The 18,868-nt window shown below is 40.3% G+C and overlaps 1 protein-coding gene across 2 annotated transcripts in view; it reads left to right on the forward strand.

The window, feature by feature from the left end:
* The window catches only part of LOC124721406 (ras-related protein Rap1), a 57,546-nt gene that overhangs the window by 12,579 nt on the left and 26,099 nt on the right, over positions 1-18,868 (forward strand). For both annotated transcript variants that reach the window (XM_047246354.1, XM_047246353.1), the window contains one exon: positions 15,427-15,636. In XM_047246354.1, coding sequence (XP_047102310.1) covers positions 15,454-15,636 — 183 coding nt within the window. In that variant the 5' untranslated portion in view covers positions 15,427-15,453. The remainder of the gene's footprint in view (positions 1-15,426; positions 15,637-18,868) is intronic.

Consider the following 18,868-nt stretch of genomic DNA (forward strand, 5'->3'; position numbering starts at 1 on the left):
GCGGACATACTGGTGCAAAATGACATCCAGATACACCTGACCTGTTGCAGTTCCCCTGTCGAAGACATGCAGGGGTGTACGTGCACCAATCATAATCCCAACCCACACCATCAAACCACGACCTCCATACAGGTCCCTTTGAAGCATATTAAGGGGTTGGTATCTGGTTTCTGGTTCACGCCACATGAAAACCCGCAAAAATCACTGTTCAGACTATAACTGGACTCGTCCGTAAACATAACCTGGGACCACTGTTCCAATGACCGGTCAGTGAAATGCACCTTGCAGGTCTCAGGGCGAATAAACCATGTCCGTTCAGTCGTCTGTAGTGTGTGTGTCTGTAGACAACTGTTCAGTGGCTGCAGTAAGGTCCCGAGCAAGGCTACCTGCAGTACTCTGTGGCCGTCTGTGAGTGCTGATGGTGAGAAATCGGTCTTCTTGTGGTGGTGTACACTGTGGACGTCCTGTACTGTAGTGCCTGGACACATTTCCTGTCTGCTGGAATCATTTCCATAATCTTGATCACCCTTTGTGGCACACAGAGGGCCTGTGCAACGACCTGCTGTGTTTGACCAGCCTCCAGTCACCCAAGTATGCTATCCCTCATAACGTCATCAATGTGTGTTCTTTGAGCCATTTTCAACACACAGTCAGCATTAGCACATCTGAAAACGTCTGCACACTTAGCAGCTGCACCGTACTCTGACATGCACCAACACACCTCTGCATATGTGGACTGCTGCCAGTGCCACCGTGCGACGACCGCAGGTCAAATGCACCGCATGATCATACCCCAAGGTGATTTAAACCCGCAAACTGCCCACCGGAGCATTGTTTTACCATGTATCGGTATTATCGTTAATTTAAGAGTGTAGTTGCACAGTAATTAAAGTAGTGTGTGTGTGTGTGTGTGTGTGTGTGTGTGTGTGTGTGTGTGTGTGTGTGTGTGTGTGTGTGTGTGTGTGTGTGTGTGTGTGTGTGTGTTTTAACAGGAAGTGATGTGTTCTACTAGAACATTATTTATTATAGAAACTTAGAGTAAAATGTCAATTGATGGAATAACTTTGTTTCCCGTAATAATACTGTGGACATGAAGTTATGAATCTATTTTTAAAGATGGTGCATCTAAAACTGTCAATTTTTTGTGTGATAAGTATCCCAAACTCAAGCTGTGCTTGCTCCCAATTACCTTCAATTACTGAGATTTTACTGTAATGATGTAAAAACAATTGTTTGTCAAATGAACTGTGTGGCAGTAACCTTACCTTCATGGAGATCACATGGATGCAAGAAGACAAACTGTCATAGTCTAGTGTATTGGAGCTTTGCAAACAGTTGGTGGCTGACAAAGTGAACATGTTCGAAAGTATGGTGCTGTCCATTCAGTAAACAAGATTTGGAATGTATTTCACTGAAATGGATAGACTGGCAGTCAGTACTTCTCATACACTCTTGAGTGATGCACTTCTATACTCCTATCTGATAGCAGGTAGCACCCACCCCTATTTGCTGTGATTGAGGAAATACATAAAACATTGGAGAAATAACTGCACCCTGTCTGAATTGTGCCTTTATTAGTCTGTGAAGTTTAGTGCTTAATATATTTGTCTTGACCGTACCCTGTTACCAGTGTATCACTGTGTACAATGACTTGGTAGTCAAGATGACAATTCTACATTTGCTGAGCAAATTGGTGCATTTGTAAACATGATGTGGCCCGTAGAAAATGTCTAATTGAAACATTTATTACTGTATTTGAGTAGATCAGATGTGCTCGAGTGTCGTTTGTTGTTACTGTAACTCGCTAAAATTAATAGAGGAATTGTTTAGGCCCAATGCACTAAGGCCCAGTTCCTTTCATATTAGATCTTTCAGTATAATGTTCAGATTTTTCAACTCAGTTTTGTGATTAACAAAAAGAACACACAGGATGATTATAGTTAACTTTCAGAATTTTTGTATAAACAGTGCCTTTGTTTCCATTTCCTTCGTAAAAGGAATAATTCAGTTTGGTGTGGATTGTTGACATACTGTTGCCTCCTACAAATTCAAAGTATAGGACTTGATTCCTGGTTGCTTCAAACAGTCTGTTTTTCTGGCATTTTTGTGATGCATTTCTTTCATTTATTGTGATACACTTCTGGCAATGCTTTAGTATGTGTAAAATTCCGTATCTATGGCTTGGTTTCCACATTAAATTGTTAGTGTACTGTCGACCCAATGAACAGAGGAAAAAAGTAGTTAAGGGAACCAATTTGCACATTTGAAGTAGTCAAGGGCCTGTTGCTAAAGTAGTGCATTAGTGGTGGGGTACACACAACCATTTGAGCATTGAGACTGTTGATGATTCTTGCTTCAATGGCATAATTGGCACTGCACTTCCGTGAAAGCCCTAGTCTGGTGCAGTTTTAGCTGGTCATTTAAAGTCATTGCAGCAAATAATTTGCCTAGAGTAAAGGAATTCATTCTCAGTAATAGTGAATTGTGTTATCTAAACAAGCCTTCAGTTTGGTGGTTTCCTTACTTCAGTCACACATGAGTTGTGTTATAATTTTAATATGAACTCTAATTTATTTTTAATTTTACTTTATTCTTCATCTATGTTACTGTAACATTGTTTCATCATACTCCCTCTGTTATAAATGCAGTACATGCTCTGTTCATTTCCACTTCTATCGAAAATTGTCCTACAGATAAAAACTGTAGTTAATTGTAATAGTTTTCTTTGCAGCTTATGAACTCGTGTGTGAACAGAAGTCTTTATACCATATTAACAAAGTTTGCTGCTGCTACATAGTGGCCTGGGGAGGGGGGATGCCCCTCACTGTGTTATTTACCTGGGATTTTGCAGGTTTTGTTTGTCAGAGTATTGTGTGGTGTTCGAAAACTGTTATTGTACTTTCTGTGTGTTTCATTTTATGTGGGCTTATTTATGTTGATCTACCGGATTACTCTGCAATTCATATTAGTGTTTGTATATTTCTTGACCATTCCTCTCTTGAATGGTTTGTTTGGGAAAATGAGCACTGAAATCTTCTCATGTGAGCTCGTACTTATTTTATTGCAGTGGCCATTTCTTCATGTGTAAGTGGAACTCGACCAAATGTTTTTGCATTTGGACTAGAAAGTTGATGATTCAGATTTCCTGGAAAGATCTCACTGCAAAAAAAAAAAAAAAAAAAAAAAATTGCCTTTATTTTAATACTTGCTGCACCAACTTGCATGTCATATCCATGAGTCTTCCCCTCACCCCCCCCCCCCCCTCCCCTCCGTTTCTTTTTGTGATAATTCAAATGAGCTGCTGTTGAACTGTTTTAGACGTCCTCTGCCATTCCTACTTGGTAAGGAATCCTATACGGCACAGTAATCCTCCAGGTCAAGACAGCCAAGTGTTGTTTAGGGAGTCTCTTTAGTAGATTTGTTACATCTTCCAAGTTTTCTGGCAATAAAAAGCAGTCTTCCAGTTGTCTTCCACACAGAATTTTCTGTGTGATTGTAACAATTTAAATTGTAATCCTCAGATACTTACTGAATTGATGACCTTTACATTTGTAGTATTTATAGTGTAACTGAAATTTAATCGATTATTTAGTTTTTGTGTGGAGGACTTTACACTTTATATTGTTTGTGGTCACTTAGTGCACCGCACAGAAATAGTGTCTAAATCATTTTGCAGTTCATTTTGATCTTCTGATGACTTTACTAGACAATCAACGAAGTGTCTTCTCAAAAGTCTCCAAAATTGTTTTTAGGGCCAAAGAAGAGTAGAGGGACTATGAAATTTCATTGGGAACCCCTTGTTTCACTTCAGTCTTACACAACTTCCTGTCAGTTACTGTGAAATTCGAAATTTCTGACAAGAAATGTTGAATCTAATCAAACAGCTGGGATGGTACTCTAATGGCACACAATTTGATAAGAAGCTTATAGTGAGGGACAATGTCAAAAGCCTTTGGGGAAAATGGAGTTAGCTTTAGTAATTTTCTAGATAACTCATTGTGTCGTGTGAATAATGCCAGTTGTCTCCAATAAGAACAATATTTTCTGAATCCATGCCGTTTGTTTTATTCAAATTGTCTGCTACTGTTTCGTAAATGTTTTTGTCACTGATAATTGAATCGTTGATCTGTAATTTTAGCTGTTGGCTTTGCCATTTATTATGTAAGTGATCAGTCAGGTAGGTTTTCGTGACTTGATGTTTGTCTCTCTTGTCTGTGCATTCTGTCTCTTGTCTGTGCATTCATATGACCATCACATTTAAGATGGGCAGCATATCTGGGGATGTATGTGCAGGCTCTTGCTACAGGAACTGTTAGTATCTATAGATAGTTAAATGTGTTCAGAAACAGCAGTGAATCCTATAAAGTGTCTGTCTGATTGATATTATTATTCTGACAATGTTTACGGCCAATAACTTATTTACAGGGACCCATTATTGCGAGAAAGTGTCTGAAATCCAGGCCCATGGACTGGTTTTCTGTAGTTACTTGTGGAACCAAAAGTGAACCAAGCAAATCAGCAAATAGAAGTCCCCAGGGCTCGGGGTGGCTACTGGTCAGTACCTGTCTACCCTCAGAAAGGATTAAGAGAAGAGTACTTTGGTTAGGCCTTGTTAAAGTTCTGTAACAGCTATATGACATGTTCAGTATTGCAAAACAGTAAGACTTAAGGTTTTGCTACATGTTTTTTAATTGAAGAAAAGACCTAGTGTTTGAAAGTCTACACCTTCTGAATGCAAATGGAGCCTAAGAGGCTTACTAGAACATGGCCATGTATGATATTAGCTGCTGTTCTAATAAAGCAAAACAAAATCTGTGATTAGCATTGGCAGTACTCTGGACAACAGCTTTTGTTTGTACTGATGTTCTTTGTGCCCTATACGTTGGTGGAGTTAGAGATTTAAGACTATTGAAGCTGAAGACATCACGTCATGAAGACTTGAGCAAACAGTGTGTGTCAAAAGACTGGCTTTGCATTGGTAACATTGTGATATAAGTATCAAACTATATCGAGGAAAGTTTGCTCAGTCTACCTAATGTTTGGTTTTGTAGACTTCAATCATTCTGCTGTTCCTGGTATTTATTTTTGTAGTCACATCCTTTCTTCGCCACATAACTTACATGTTGTTGAGGAATGGCTGTTCATTCCTGAGAAATACTTGCAACCAAAAGCTAGCACAAATGGTTGGAACAGCCAACTACTTAAGAACATGTATTGTTGTTTTGCACAGATGTAATGGAAGTATAAGCACTGAAAACAACAACCACTGATAGTTACATTAAGCCATTTCAGGTGGTATGACTCCCCATATAAAATTATAAAGCACTGACAAAACCGACACCCGTAGTAAAAGATGCAGAGGGGGATATGTTGTTGGTTTCAATAATTTTACTTGCCTATTACAAGACTTGTAATGCCTCTTCGTTGGTAGACTGTTAACAGCAGCATAGATGCCTGTAAAAATATCGCATCGGTGCTAAGAAAACTGTTCAAGCAGTAAAGTTGCAAAGAACCTGATGTGGAGCAATGTGTCAATAATACTCTGATGCTCATAAAGTAAGGGTAATTGCAGAATGTGGTGCCATGCAACGTGGCACTACACAAAAATGGCACTAATAGCATGGGCACATAGGGAACACACACGACACAGGTCTGCAAGTCCACGGTATTGGTGACAAGTTGAGAAAACTGTCCCGAAACACATCTGCTACAAACGCCACTGTTTCCTGCGCATGTACCACGACATAAAAATGGGATATGATCACCGTGCACACGTACACAGGTCACACAAAGGGTTGGCATATTCTGGATCAGGTGGTTGAGCAGCTGCTGGGGTATAGCCTCCCATTCTTGCACCAGTGCCTGTCGGAGCTCCTGAAGTGTTGTAGAGGTGTGAAGACATGCAGCGATACGTCAACCGAGAGCATCCCAGATGTGCTCGTTGGGGTTTAGGTCTGGAGAACAGGCAGGCCACTCCATTCGCCTGACATCTTCTGTTTCGAGGTACTCTTCCACGATGGCAGCTCGGTGGGGCCGTGCGTTATCACCCATCAGGAGGAAGGTGGGGAACCACTGCACCTTTGAAAAGGCGGACCTACTGGTGCAAAATATCGCATTACACCTGACATGTTATAGTTCCTCTGTCAGAGGCATGCAGTGGTGTACGTGCACCAATCGTAATCCCACCCAACACCATCAAACCACAACCTGCATACAGGTACCTTTCAAGGATATTAAGGGGTTGGTATCTGGTTCCTGGTTCATGCCAGATGAAAACCCGGCGAGAGTCACTGTTAAGACTATACCTGGGACCACTGTTCCAATGACCATGTACTGTGCTCTTGACACGAGGCTTTACGTGCTCTCCTGTGACCAGGGGTAAGTAGAATGGACCTTACAGGTTTCCGGGCGAATAAACCATGCCTGTTCAGTTGTCTATAGACTGTGTGTCTGTAGACAACTGTTCAGTGGCTGCGGTAAGGTCTTGAGCAAGGCTACCTGCAGTACTTCGTGGCCGTCTTCGGGCACTGATGGTGAGACATTAGTCTTCTTCTGGTTTTGTACACTGTGGACAACCTGTGCTGTAGTGCCTGGACACATTTCCTGTCTGCTGGAATCGTTGCCATAATCTTGAAATCACACTTTGTGGCACATTGAGGGCCCGTGCTACGACCTGCTGTTTGACTAGCCTCCAGTCGCTGTGGTATTCTACCCTCTCATAAAGTCATCAATGTGTGTTCTTTGAGCCATTTTCAACACACAGTCACCATTAGCACATCTGAAAATGTCTGCACACTTAGTAACTGCACCGTGCTCTGACATGCGCAAAGACACCTCTGCATATGTGGACTGCTGCCAGTGCCACCTTGCGACGACCGCAGGTCAAATGCACCGCATGTTCATACCCCGTGGTGATTTTTAACCTGTAAACCGCCCACCAGAGCGCTGTGAAGTCAAGGGAATTTTGACCAAAATGATGATAGGGTTAAGAGTGGAAAGAGTACAGTTATCAGCAATGAGCCATTGATAGGGGAGTCTTATTGTATTCTTTCATAGGTGGCAAAAATATAGTATTTAAGTTCTTGTGCATGAGAGTGAGGAACTCGTGAAATCAAATAAAGTAGCTTCTCACACCATTCTCCTGCACATTCAGCCAACGGTTTTGCAGTGGAATCAGAAGCTTTGACATTTGGAATGTGCTTTCTATGGACAGTGCTTTTCGGTGAGTAACTACTGTTGTCTCCACTCTAGTGACTGACACCTTTCCCAGAAAGAAACAACATTAATTAGACATGTTGTGTACTAAAATAGCTATATAATCCGGTTTTTCTGAAAGTAGTTATACGAAAGTATTTTCTTCTTGAGTAGTACTCAATCATTCCAGCTTCAACACAGCTTACAATACACTGAGGTGAAAATTCATGGGGTACTTCTAATATCATGTCTGATCTCCTTTTGCCAAGCATAGTGCGGCAACTCAGCACAGCATGGACTCAACGAAGCATTGGAAGTCCCCTGCAGAAGTATTGAGTCATTTTGCCTCTATAGCTGTCTATAGTAGCAGAAGTGCTGCTGATGAAGGATTTTGTGCATGAACTGACCTCTTGATTAAGTCCCATAAATGTTCGATTGGATTCATGAAACTTCCTCGCAGATTAAAACTGATGCCGGACCGAGACTCGAACTTGGGACCTTTGCCTTTTGCGGGCAAGTGCTTCTTCCTTCCAGTAGTGCTAGTCCTGCAAGTTTCATGGGAAAACGTCTATGAATTTCGGAAGTTGAGAGACGAGGTACTGGCGGATGTAAAATTGCGCGGGCGGTTTGTGAGTCATGCTTTGGTAGCTCAGTTAGTGGAGCACTTGCCTGCAAAAGACAAAGGTTCCAAGTTCGAATGTCGGTCTGGCACACAGTTTTAATCTGCCAGGAAGTTTCAAAATCGCGGCACACTCTGCTGCAGAGTGAAAATTTCGTTCTGGATTGGATTCATGTTGGGCGATCTGGGTGGCAAATTCATTTGCTCGAATTGTCGAGAATGTTCTTCTAGTTGGGAACAATTGTGGCCCAGTGACATGGCACATTGTTATCCATAAAAATTCCATTGTTGTTTCAGAACGTGAAGTCCATGAATGGCTGCAAATGGTCACAAAGTAGTTGAACATAACCATTTTTAGTGAATGATTGATTGATTCAGTTGGACTAGAGGACCCACTCCATTCCATATAAACAAGATCCACACTGTAATCAAGCCACCACTAGCTTGCTCAGTGCCTTCATGGGATCTGCACCACACTCAAACCATACCATCAGCACTTAACAACTGAAATTGAGACTCATATGACCAGGCCGTGGTTTTACAGCCTTCTAAGGTCCAACTAATATGGTTGCGAGCCCAGGAGATGCGCTACAGGTGATGTTGCGCTGTTGTCGAAGGCAATCATTTTGGTTGTCTGCTGCCATAGCTCATTAATGCCAAATTTCGCTGCACTGTCATAACGAGTAAGTTCATTGTACTCACCACATTATTGTGGTTATTTCACACATTTTTGCTTTTCTGTTAGCAGTGACAACTCTATGCAAATGCTGCTGCTCTTGGTTGTTCAGGACATTCATTGTACGCAGTGAGGGGTAATATGTGAAATATGGTAATCTCTGCCCACTCTGGGCGCAATGGGTCCGAGAGTATTGAACTTCCTTATGATTTCTGAAGTGGTATCTCCCACGCATCTAGCTCCAACTACCATTCCACGTTCAAAGTCTTTTAATTCCCATCATGCAGATACGATCATGGTATCCACCTTTTCACTTTGATCAGCTGAGTACAAACGACAGCTCCACCAATATACTGCCCTTCCACACCTTGCATACGCAGTACTACTGCCATCTGTGTATGTGCATATCGCTGTTCTGAGACTTTCGTCACATCAGTGTATGTTAATGTGTGTTACTAATGTTCTAGCAGGTAAGAGTGATACACAGTTCACCAATTTTAAATATATCTCTCTCTCTCTCTCTCTCTCTCTCGTGTGTGTGTGTGTGTGTGTGTGTGTGTGTGTGTGTGTGTGTGTGAAATGGGGCTTCTGTGGTGTCACACTGACAAAATACGCTCTCATTTGCCGCGACGATAGTTAGCATAGCCTTCAGCTATGTCATTTGCTACAACTTAGCGAGGCGCATTACCAGTTACTATTGATACTAGGAATCGTGTACCGTCATGAGCGACGTTCACCATTAATGGATTAAAGTTAAGTATTCCACCAGCTATGTCCGTTTTTTATAAATTCTAATTTCCTTGACCTGTTCCAGACCTCACGCCAGCCTGCGCGAGCTAAAACGCGTGCCTTTCGGCTTCCTCTAGTAACACGGTGTTGGCCACCTACAACAGCTTCTGTTTCTAGAGAAATGTTGCTCTTTAATTTCAAAAAAGTTAGCGTCCCATGCGTGTTGGGACAATGCCTGACAAATATTGAAATCAGCTTTTGTGTTGATGATTAACTCTTCTTAACTTAATTTTTCAAGATGTGGAATACAAAAGTTTAACATGAACTGTTGAAAATACAATTTCTTGTTGTGAGCATAATTGTTTTTTTTTCTTTCCATGTAGCTTTTCTTTCATGTGAATATGCATACAGTTTTGTCCAATATATAGTATTTTTTAGGGCCGTAAATAGAAACATTAAGATTACACTTTGTCTTTTTAGCACATGGAGTGACTGACACACTGTTGAAGCTGATGCCAATGATAACACATCTGACAGCATAAAACTTGGAAGCAGAGTAATTACATGTGAAAACAGTGGGAATAACTATACATTTTTAAAATAAATTGTTTAGCCCTTCAGTGTCATTAGAGAGAAAATCATAATTTATGCTCTGCAAAGATAGTATAGTGGTAACAGAAACAAAATTTGCATGCGGAATGCCATTGTGCCAAATGGGGAATCTGTAAAGCAATAAATCACATTAAAGTAAATTTACTGCTGAAAATACTGTTCAACATGACCTGGCTCATTACACGATTTGTGCTCAGGTTAAGACATGTGAAATGTTTTCAGAGTATAGCTTCTGTGCATGATGTAACATAAGTTTATTACGAAGATTTAGTCTATTACCAAATAAGACACTTCTAAGTTCCCATTTTAGTTTTATTGTTGACATATAGTAAGGAAACTGATCCCCTTATGTTCGCATCAATGATATGTAGTTGATGCAGACTTACTCATTGTCTTCTTTCTTTTCTTAGGAAAGTTTGTGAAAGTGGTGTTCTGTAATACATTAAGAGTATGTTGTGTGCAACTTTTAAAAGGCATGAATGTGGCTAGATCAGCATATTTTAATTTGATGGTTGACACAATGCAAGTACAGTATTTTATTATAAAAAAAGCCAACACTAACACTGGCTTAAATTGAAGGTAGTCAGTGAGGAAACAGTCGCCAACTAAATATTTTGTTGGAAACAGGTCTGTTGGTGCAACTGGGTAAACACAGCAAGAAAAGCACTTAATGTATATGCATTGTTGTAGAAGAAATAAATGAACTGTGTGACTCCTGGATGGTGTTTGGGTTATGCTGATGCCCCAATGGGTTTATTTCTGGTCTCTTATAATTTGGTACAAGTAATTTGAAGTGCCCTTGGCTTTATAATACTACATTTACTCGATCACTTTTCCATAAGTCTATTTGCTCTCACCATTTCTGGTTGGTCGCGTAATAGCTTCAGTATCAATTCTGGATATAAGGATGTAGCTGCTAGATTTCCAGTCCCACAATCGATTTTCCCTTCAAGTAAATGCTTTACTGCAGTTTGGTTGTGATTGTCAAGTTATAACTAGCTTCTTAAAATGTTGAGTGATGTGGAAGAAGTGATTTAGGGTGAGATGAAGTAGTAACACTGAACATCCCAGAGCGGTGTTAATTTAGTGTACAGTTAAGGGTATTCCATAAAGGCTGAATATAGGAGGAGATATAAGGAACTAGCAGTGATAAAAGTTTGGTAGACTTTCTTTTTTGCGTTATCCATTGTATTGGGTTTTCTGCTGTACTGGAAAACTGCTGTTATTTTCATGATTAACAATATGTTTTTAAAAGATTTTTTATTCGTTGTTTATGCAGAGTATAGGATTTTTCTTTGTCCATGTGCTGTAACACGTAAATTATATTTCACCTCCTGATGTGGTCTCTTGTGGAAAAACGCGCAGGATAAAGGTCAGAGGAACCATTGAGATGCCAGGCGCAAACAAAGAAAATAAGGTAGAAGAGTTTGTGTTGAGGAAACAAAATAAAGCAGAAAAGCACGAAATTCACTACTTGAACAGGAATGGGCACGGCCAAAGTAGAGCAACAAATCTGCTATGTCGGCAGGCGTTAACGTCGTGTTCCGTCATTTGAAATCGATGGTGGATGTCTTGACGTTTCGTTCAGTGACGTTCAGTGTGGCTCTGTCTGTAATCCTTTGGAAGTTTTCTCTCCAATTCAGGTCACCAAAAAATTTGAGTACCATGTTTCAAAATAAAGCACTTCGCACTTCTGTCCACTGCGCGCGAGATATAGGTGGGTCTAATTTCTCGTACATTAAGTGGTGTCAATAGGATTCTTAATTGTCTTTCATTGAGGATACAGCACTAGAATTATAAAACATCCACATGGAATTCTTCCTATCTGTTAAATTTCGACTGTTCTTATAATAGTTAACCGTGTTGAGTAAATCGAAACAATATGTTGATAATTACTTTTAGGCCGTATTATCACAACTGAATAAAACAGTGTTGCGTACGCGTTTGTTTTTTTGTGAAGTTTTATTTGTGCTCGTTTTGTTATATCGACTATTTACAAAGCCATTTATAATGGATCAAATCTGATTTTTCTGTTAGCACTTGGTGGTGTTTTATACCAGACTGTCAGGTCATTGAACTTGAATTTTGGTTCCCAAATTCGCGCCAGCTAATTTTAGAGCGTTATTGTTATGTGTGCGGCAAATAAACATTAGTTGTGACCAGTGTCTTTGATTTTGATAGAGACGCGTAGTTTCGGCTCGTGGCGCCACAAGGCATGAAGCCTACTTCCAGTGTGACACGATGGTCGGAGATACGGAGGAAGTGTGTCGACCGCATAACCGATAACCACGGCTATAATCTTGCGTTTTAGCCGCGCACTTGCAGTGTGTAAACGCCTTATGTCACAAATATCTTCGAAACAATACGCGAAAGCGCATTATTTTTGCGAGAAAAATTGAGAAGGTAATTTTTAGGCCAAACATAAATTTTTCAAGCCGTGTATTTTTCCCTTATATTGGGTCATTGTAGCTTATACAGTGAAACGTTATTGTATTACCACTGTTAAGTTATTTTACATATTAAGAATATTCCGTCGGAACATTAACAATATCACAAATCATTTTATCCCAGTTATAATTTCCTGGGAAAATCTATAACAAGATTATAAATTTACAGTAAACAGCTAGCACCTCTAATTCAGTTTTTTGAGTGCTGTAACTTGGTTGAGATAATAGTTTATCATCATCAAATAGTGCGTTTTCATCACCACCTTCTTTGTGAACCTAAGGTTTTATTATGACAAATCAATATGCAAGTCACGGTAGCTTTTGTAACCGTTCAGGTAGGAACTACCTTACAGCACTCAGCCAGGAATGGCTCTGGGTATGCTTCATTGGGCATAATATTCGGTGTCCCTCCCCCCCCCCCCCAACCTCTGGAGATGTGAATCTCAGCTTAACTACTCACACTGCAAACGGGTTGGTTGGGGGGAGGGATGGGTTATAACCTGACAGGGAGGTACCATTCTGACATAAATTGTTAGTGAACAATTTATAGTGCACCTCACATGTACTGTGTGACCACGTACATAGCTTGACATGTATTTATGTAGTTGTTTGGTAGAATAGGACAAGACATACTAATCAGTACTCTCTCCATCAGAGTAAATGAGTCTTTGATAATTACTAATATTAGAGTATGGTTCAGAGTCTCAGGAACTGAAAGTATCCCAAGAAATGCCCAGGGGGGAACATGTTTAAATTTTAACTACAACTAAACAGTTAACTGCCATCCATGATGATGAAGATAGTGAGCATTGGAAGGGGGGGGGGGGGGAGAGTAATTCTACATTCTAGCAGAATTGCTCAATGTCTTAAATTATAGTGAAGGCATGCCAACATTTCATGTTGATCCTAATATCATAACTGAAGGAGAAATAGTTGGAGTATAAGAGGCACACAGAATTGAGAAATAAGTAAATACGGATTTGATAGTTACAATGGCTATTATTCTTAACATTGACAATCTCGCAGTGACGAAAATTTTGCTTTGATGAATTCAGACGGAGTTCAGGTACAGCACTAGATCTTGACTCCCGTGCATTGATGAAATCGTTGAATGCATATGAGAATGATGACCTCACTGTTTGATCCCCTCCTCCAAATAAACCAATCAACCAATAAAACTACCAGTTTCAAATGTGGTTCAGCAGTACATGAGCAAAGTACACTGTGAATTGCACCTCAGATCTTTCTCAGCTGTTTTGATAACTGCTCGTGGTGTGGCAAGAACAATAAATTGAAAGAGCTGAAGGTCAACAAATAGGTATGCTAGAGGAAGGAAGGCACTTAACAACAGGGGAACTGCCAGTGTTTGCTACAGTGTGTACACTTCTACCGGGAAGTAAAATGTTGTAAGTGTACAGACTGCTACACATGCTGCATAAAACTGCTGCTGCAAATAATGCCTGAATCTGCTAGTGAACCGGTAAATCAGTACTAGGTTAAAACAGCCAACAATGTGCATGGAAAAAGACTACCCATCGTTTTATATAAAAATAATGAAAAACATTGACTTCATGTGTGTCAGATCAAAGCGGACTTTATCAGGAAAACATTCAGAAGTGCAAACAAATTCTAAGTGCATATGGTTTTGATAGGGGGACGGGGGTGTGAAGATGAATACAGCACACAAATTAAACTAAGGTGTGTTAGGCAAAAGATATGGCACATTAAGATGGTCATGAACAATACCAACAAATACATTTATGGTAAATATATGATGGAACACATGAGTTGCCTCAGGATTTTCCAATTTCCAGACATGGCTGTTGTATATTCCTTCCGTCATGGATTGTAAATAAACAAAACCTACATCTGGAAGTCGGGGATGTTTACAATTTGGTATAGATAACCAGTTGCAGAATTCCATGCAGTGGGGAAAGTCACCGGTTCATACATATTGCACCTCTTGATACTTCAGTGGATGTGTGCCTATGTCATGCAGGATGTTCCACATATCAGCAAGGAGTATTTAGTTCCTGTGCTATGGGTCGTGTGCTGGTGCTGAGGTTGTTATCGGTTCATTGTAACACAGTGCCCTCAAACTAAACGTTTGGTCATGTTCAAAATGTAACATGATTCGGTAACCACCTCTCTGGAAATTGTTCTGCTTATAGGTGCATTGCTGCAAGGCTGTTGCATCATGCCTCCTCATAAATGAGATGTGAATTAGTTAACTTGGTTTTAAAGTAATAGGCCATCAAGAACCTGTAACTTACATGCAACACAACATGTAAGCAATAATAATGGTTGTTTATCTGTAGACATAGACGCTGATATCAGTAATGCAAACTTAAAATTCAAGCAGTAAGATGTAATTATGTAGCAAATAGGATCCCAATGACAATGTGTGGCATACTAAACAGTCAGAATAGCCATGATGGTGGCCTAATGAAATTCTATTGTCAAAACTTTTTTGAATGCTTAGCAGGGCCAGTGACATCTGTGTCACATAGAAGTGTTCCTTTTTATCCCCTCCTACTAAACATCCAAGTTTGTATGCATAGCCAAAACAAAGATTCTCTGAGTGAGTGAGTGAGTGAGTGCTTGTAATAAAATTGTTGTAAAATTCCAAAGTCATTAGAAAATTTTCTGAATTTAGTTTGAACCCCAGAAAACTATTTTTCGTATGAAAGATAGCCTGAAAAAATTGTTGGATTAATGTGCAGGGCTGGTTGGATTTGCAAGTGGGATGTGAAAGGTCTTGATGTCAAGAAAGCTTGCATCTTTATCATCACATATTTTATGTTGTATGACAGTTTCCAGACCAATATTCACATGTTTAGTAATATCTGGATAGTGTTTGGACAGTCAGATCTTAGGTTTTTCATTTCTTGAGATGAAATCTGCTTAACCTTGTCTGCATTCACAGGCACAAAGAACACACACCACTATGCGTCAGAAAGTCCTGATGATGTTATGCAGCCATGGCATAATGTTCAAATTAAAGCTTGAGGCATCATTTCTGTGTGTTATTTTAGTTTTCCTATATAGTCTTGTCAAATCTTTTAATAATTTAGAAAGATGGTTAAAACTTCGGTTGTGGACATGTTTCTTTAATTTTTACAAAACTGTTCTTCTCTTTTTCTTCACAGGCTGACTGAAGGACTACAACATAAAACATGCGTGAATATAAAATTGTAGTCCTGGGAAGTGGTGGTGTAGGAAAGTCAGCACTAACAGTGCAGTTTGTTCAAGGTATTTTTGTAGAAAAATATGATCCAACAATAGAAGACAGTTACAGAAAGCAAGTGGAAGTGGATGGACAACAGTGTATGCTAGAAATACTTGATACAGCAGGAACGGTAGGTACTGTTTGTTACTTTGTTGGAAGTTGTTGCCCTCGAATCTTAAGATGCTAATTTGACTTCCCTTTCTCGTAAGTCACATTGGTGTGTACTTACACATATTTAAGTAGAGGAGTTTGCCTCTTCTTTTTACATTTAAATATACATACGTATGTTTCTCTATTGATACAATAAATATATCCCTGTAACACAAATAGGTACAGTAAGTAATTAAATCTTCATCTGCGAATCTGGTGATGAAGCTCCGAGGTTAGGAAAAAGTTTGCTTACAGGGTGCACCCCTTTTGAGATATATCCTTGGGCTGGATCACAGTTCACAAGCACATGGTCACAACACTTCCTTTCCTGTCATCACTAACACAGAAATGCGCATTTTCTAACTGGATCTCTGTTTTTGTGCTACTCTTATGTAACCCTGACATTTTCTAACTCTTACATCGTCTACTGTATACCTCTTTCGCTTGCTACTAGTGGCAGTGTTAGGCTGATAGTGGCAAATTAACCAGGGGTCAGTGTGTCTGAGAGGACTGATTACAATGTTGCCTCACTTGCACCTTTAGAGTTTGTGTACATAAATCCCTCTTCAGCCCCTAAACATAAATATAGAGTTCTCATTTGTTTTGTTTTGACACCAGCTTAAAATCCCAAGTATACTCAGACACTTTAAGAAGAGTCATTTGAAAAAATAAAATCCTGCTTACCTCTTCCAGCCCTGATAGGTAGATGTTTGTCCGCTAGAGAACATCTGGTAGGCCTAGTAGATTTGGATCCTGGCTGTCGTGTATTGGTTGAGGGGGTTGCCTGTAGGTATCATCATTACTGTGGGCAGCTTTGTCTCCCTCCTGTACTGTTGTTTATGCAGTGATTTCAAAAAATGATGGCTATAGTGATCCTGAGTTTGACATTGAATTTAGCAACTCGGAAAGTGAAGTCGAATGTGACATTACTTCTTTAGAGACTGAAAATGACGACAGTTCATAAGGTGAGCGACAAATGCTCACCAGTAATACAAGATAAATACATCCACTGTGCTCTGGCCAACTTCTCCAAGATTTATGTTCATAGGAAACGGTTGTGAAATACATGGTTAGACTTCATAGCTAAACAAAAACTAAAAACGAACTGCAGGTTTCAGGATATTTTAGTCAAAAGTATAGTGCACGAGTATACTGGGATTTTATCATTGGTAATTTTCAAATTTTTGTAATTTGTTATTATGAGCTTTAAAAGCTATCTTTATATGTCTGTATGTAACATCATTCATTGTAGGATGTGTTTCATTAATAAATTATTTTTTGAGACCTAATATTTTAAAAAATCACTAAGGGGTTAATCAGTTTAAAGATAATTTCTTTCTCCTTTAAATTTCACAACCTCATGTGTGTCAAGTTAAATGAACCACTTTAATCTGTTTGCGTGTAATGTTATGAACTACCAATTCATTAACACATTCCTTATTAAAACAACTTGCCAGATGATGCATGTGGCACATCCCTTTCTCCTGCAATGCATGGCCACCCATTCAATGCCTCCTCCTTGGACAACTTCTTTGATCACAAGAATGGGGCGTGTCCCTCTTCTCTATTTCCTTCTGGAGTTCACTTTTGGCTCTTACTCTGGCAGCTTAACTTCACGCTGCCTGCTACTTTCCCGACGGATGTGAACCTTCCACCACCTCGGCTCCGTGCGGCGACCCATGTTCACCTTGACATTCATTCGCTTCCTAAGTACACTACTCCAGCCTCACTCTATCGCCTTCAGTTTCACGACCATTGGATGGAACTTCACGATAGTACCTTCGTGTACACTGACCGTGTTGTCAGGTGTGCCTTCATCTTTGGCACAGACGTTTTTCAGTATGAGCTTCTGGAACACTGCTCAGCATTTACAACAGAGCTCTTCGCCTGGTGATGCCACACAGTACATTTGGTAACGCTGGGTTTTCAGTGGAGTCATCTGCTCCGACTCTGTGTGTTCTTCAGAACTTCTGTGTGCTCTACACTGTCCATCCCTTAGTGCGACAGGTCCAGGAAAGCTGTCACTTGCTCACTCTTGATGGCACCACTGTGATGTTTATGTGAGTTCCTAGTCACTTTGGTCTGACAGGAAATGAGGCTGCTGATGCTGCTGCCAAGGCTGCAGTCCTTGTACCTCGGCCCACTAGTTCTTACATTCCCTCTGGTGATCTCTGTGTTGCTGTCTGTCATCAGATCGTGTCACTTTGGCATCACCTCTGGTCCTCCCTTCATGGGAACAAACTCCAGCTCATTAAGCCACTCCCAGTGGCTCGGACGACTTCCTCTTGGTCATCTCGCTGTGAGATTATTTTAACTAGATTGTGTCTCGAGCACTGTCTTTTCAGCCATTGCCATTTGTTAAGTGTGGGAGCACTTCACATTCATTATTAAACAACTTGCCATCTGATACCTGTGGCACATCCCTTTCTCCTGCAATGCACGGCCACCCATCCTAAGCCTCCTCCTTCAATTACTCCTTTGATCGCAAGTATGGGGCGCATCCCTCTTCCCTGTTCCCTGCCAGAGTTCAGCACTTTGTGCTCATTCCGCTCAACCTTAGATGGTCCACCATTTCGTGATGGAATGTCCTTTTTTTTTAACCACTTACGTTCTCGTTTGTGTTTGCTGTCTGAGCTATTGGCCGTTTCAGTGAACGATGTGTGGGCTCTCAACTGTGTTTTACTTTCTATCTGTCATAGCAATATGGTGAAGGATGTCCTTTTTAGTTTCAGGACCTCCGTTTCTCTGTGGCATGTCTCATAGACCTTTCTCCAAGTCCCTGTTTTCAGTGGTCTTCTCTTCCATCAATTGGGATTCACATGTAGTCATTTTTAATTCCTTTCTTTGTCGTAGTGCTCTGCAGTTCTGGCATGGGCGTGTATGACCCTAGTTGTTTTTGCACCCGAAAACAAAACAAAACATCCCTTTCTTTAGTTCTGTTATGTGCAGTAATTATCTTAGTTGTATTGTACCTTGGCCAGATCCTGCTGTAGAATCCCAGGAATGTTGCTCTTGAAAAATAACTTAAATGGAGCAAACCTAGCTGAGGAATGCGATGTGGTGTTATATACGGAAATGGCTAAATGCATCCATTCATTCCAGTTTTCCTGCATCATTCCCACATAGTGGCATTGATATTCTGTTAGCATTGATGTGTCCTTTTGATGTTCTGTTTACTTCCGGATAGTATACATGTGATTGAATCATGTTGA

This window comes from Schistocerca piceifrons, chromosome X, assembly GCF_021461385.2.
Source record: "Schistocerca piceifrons isolate TAMUIC-IGC-003096 chromosome X, iqSchPice1.1, whole genome shotgun sequence".
In the NCBI taxonomy this organism is placed as follows: Eukaryota; Metazoa; Arthropoda; class Insecta; order Orthoptera; family Acrididae; genus Schistocerca; species Schistocerca piceifrons.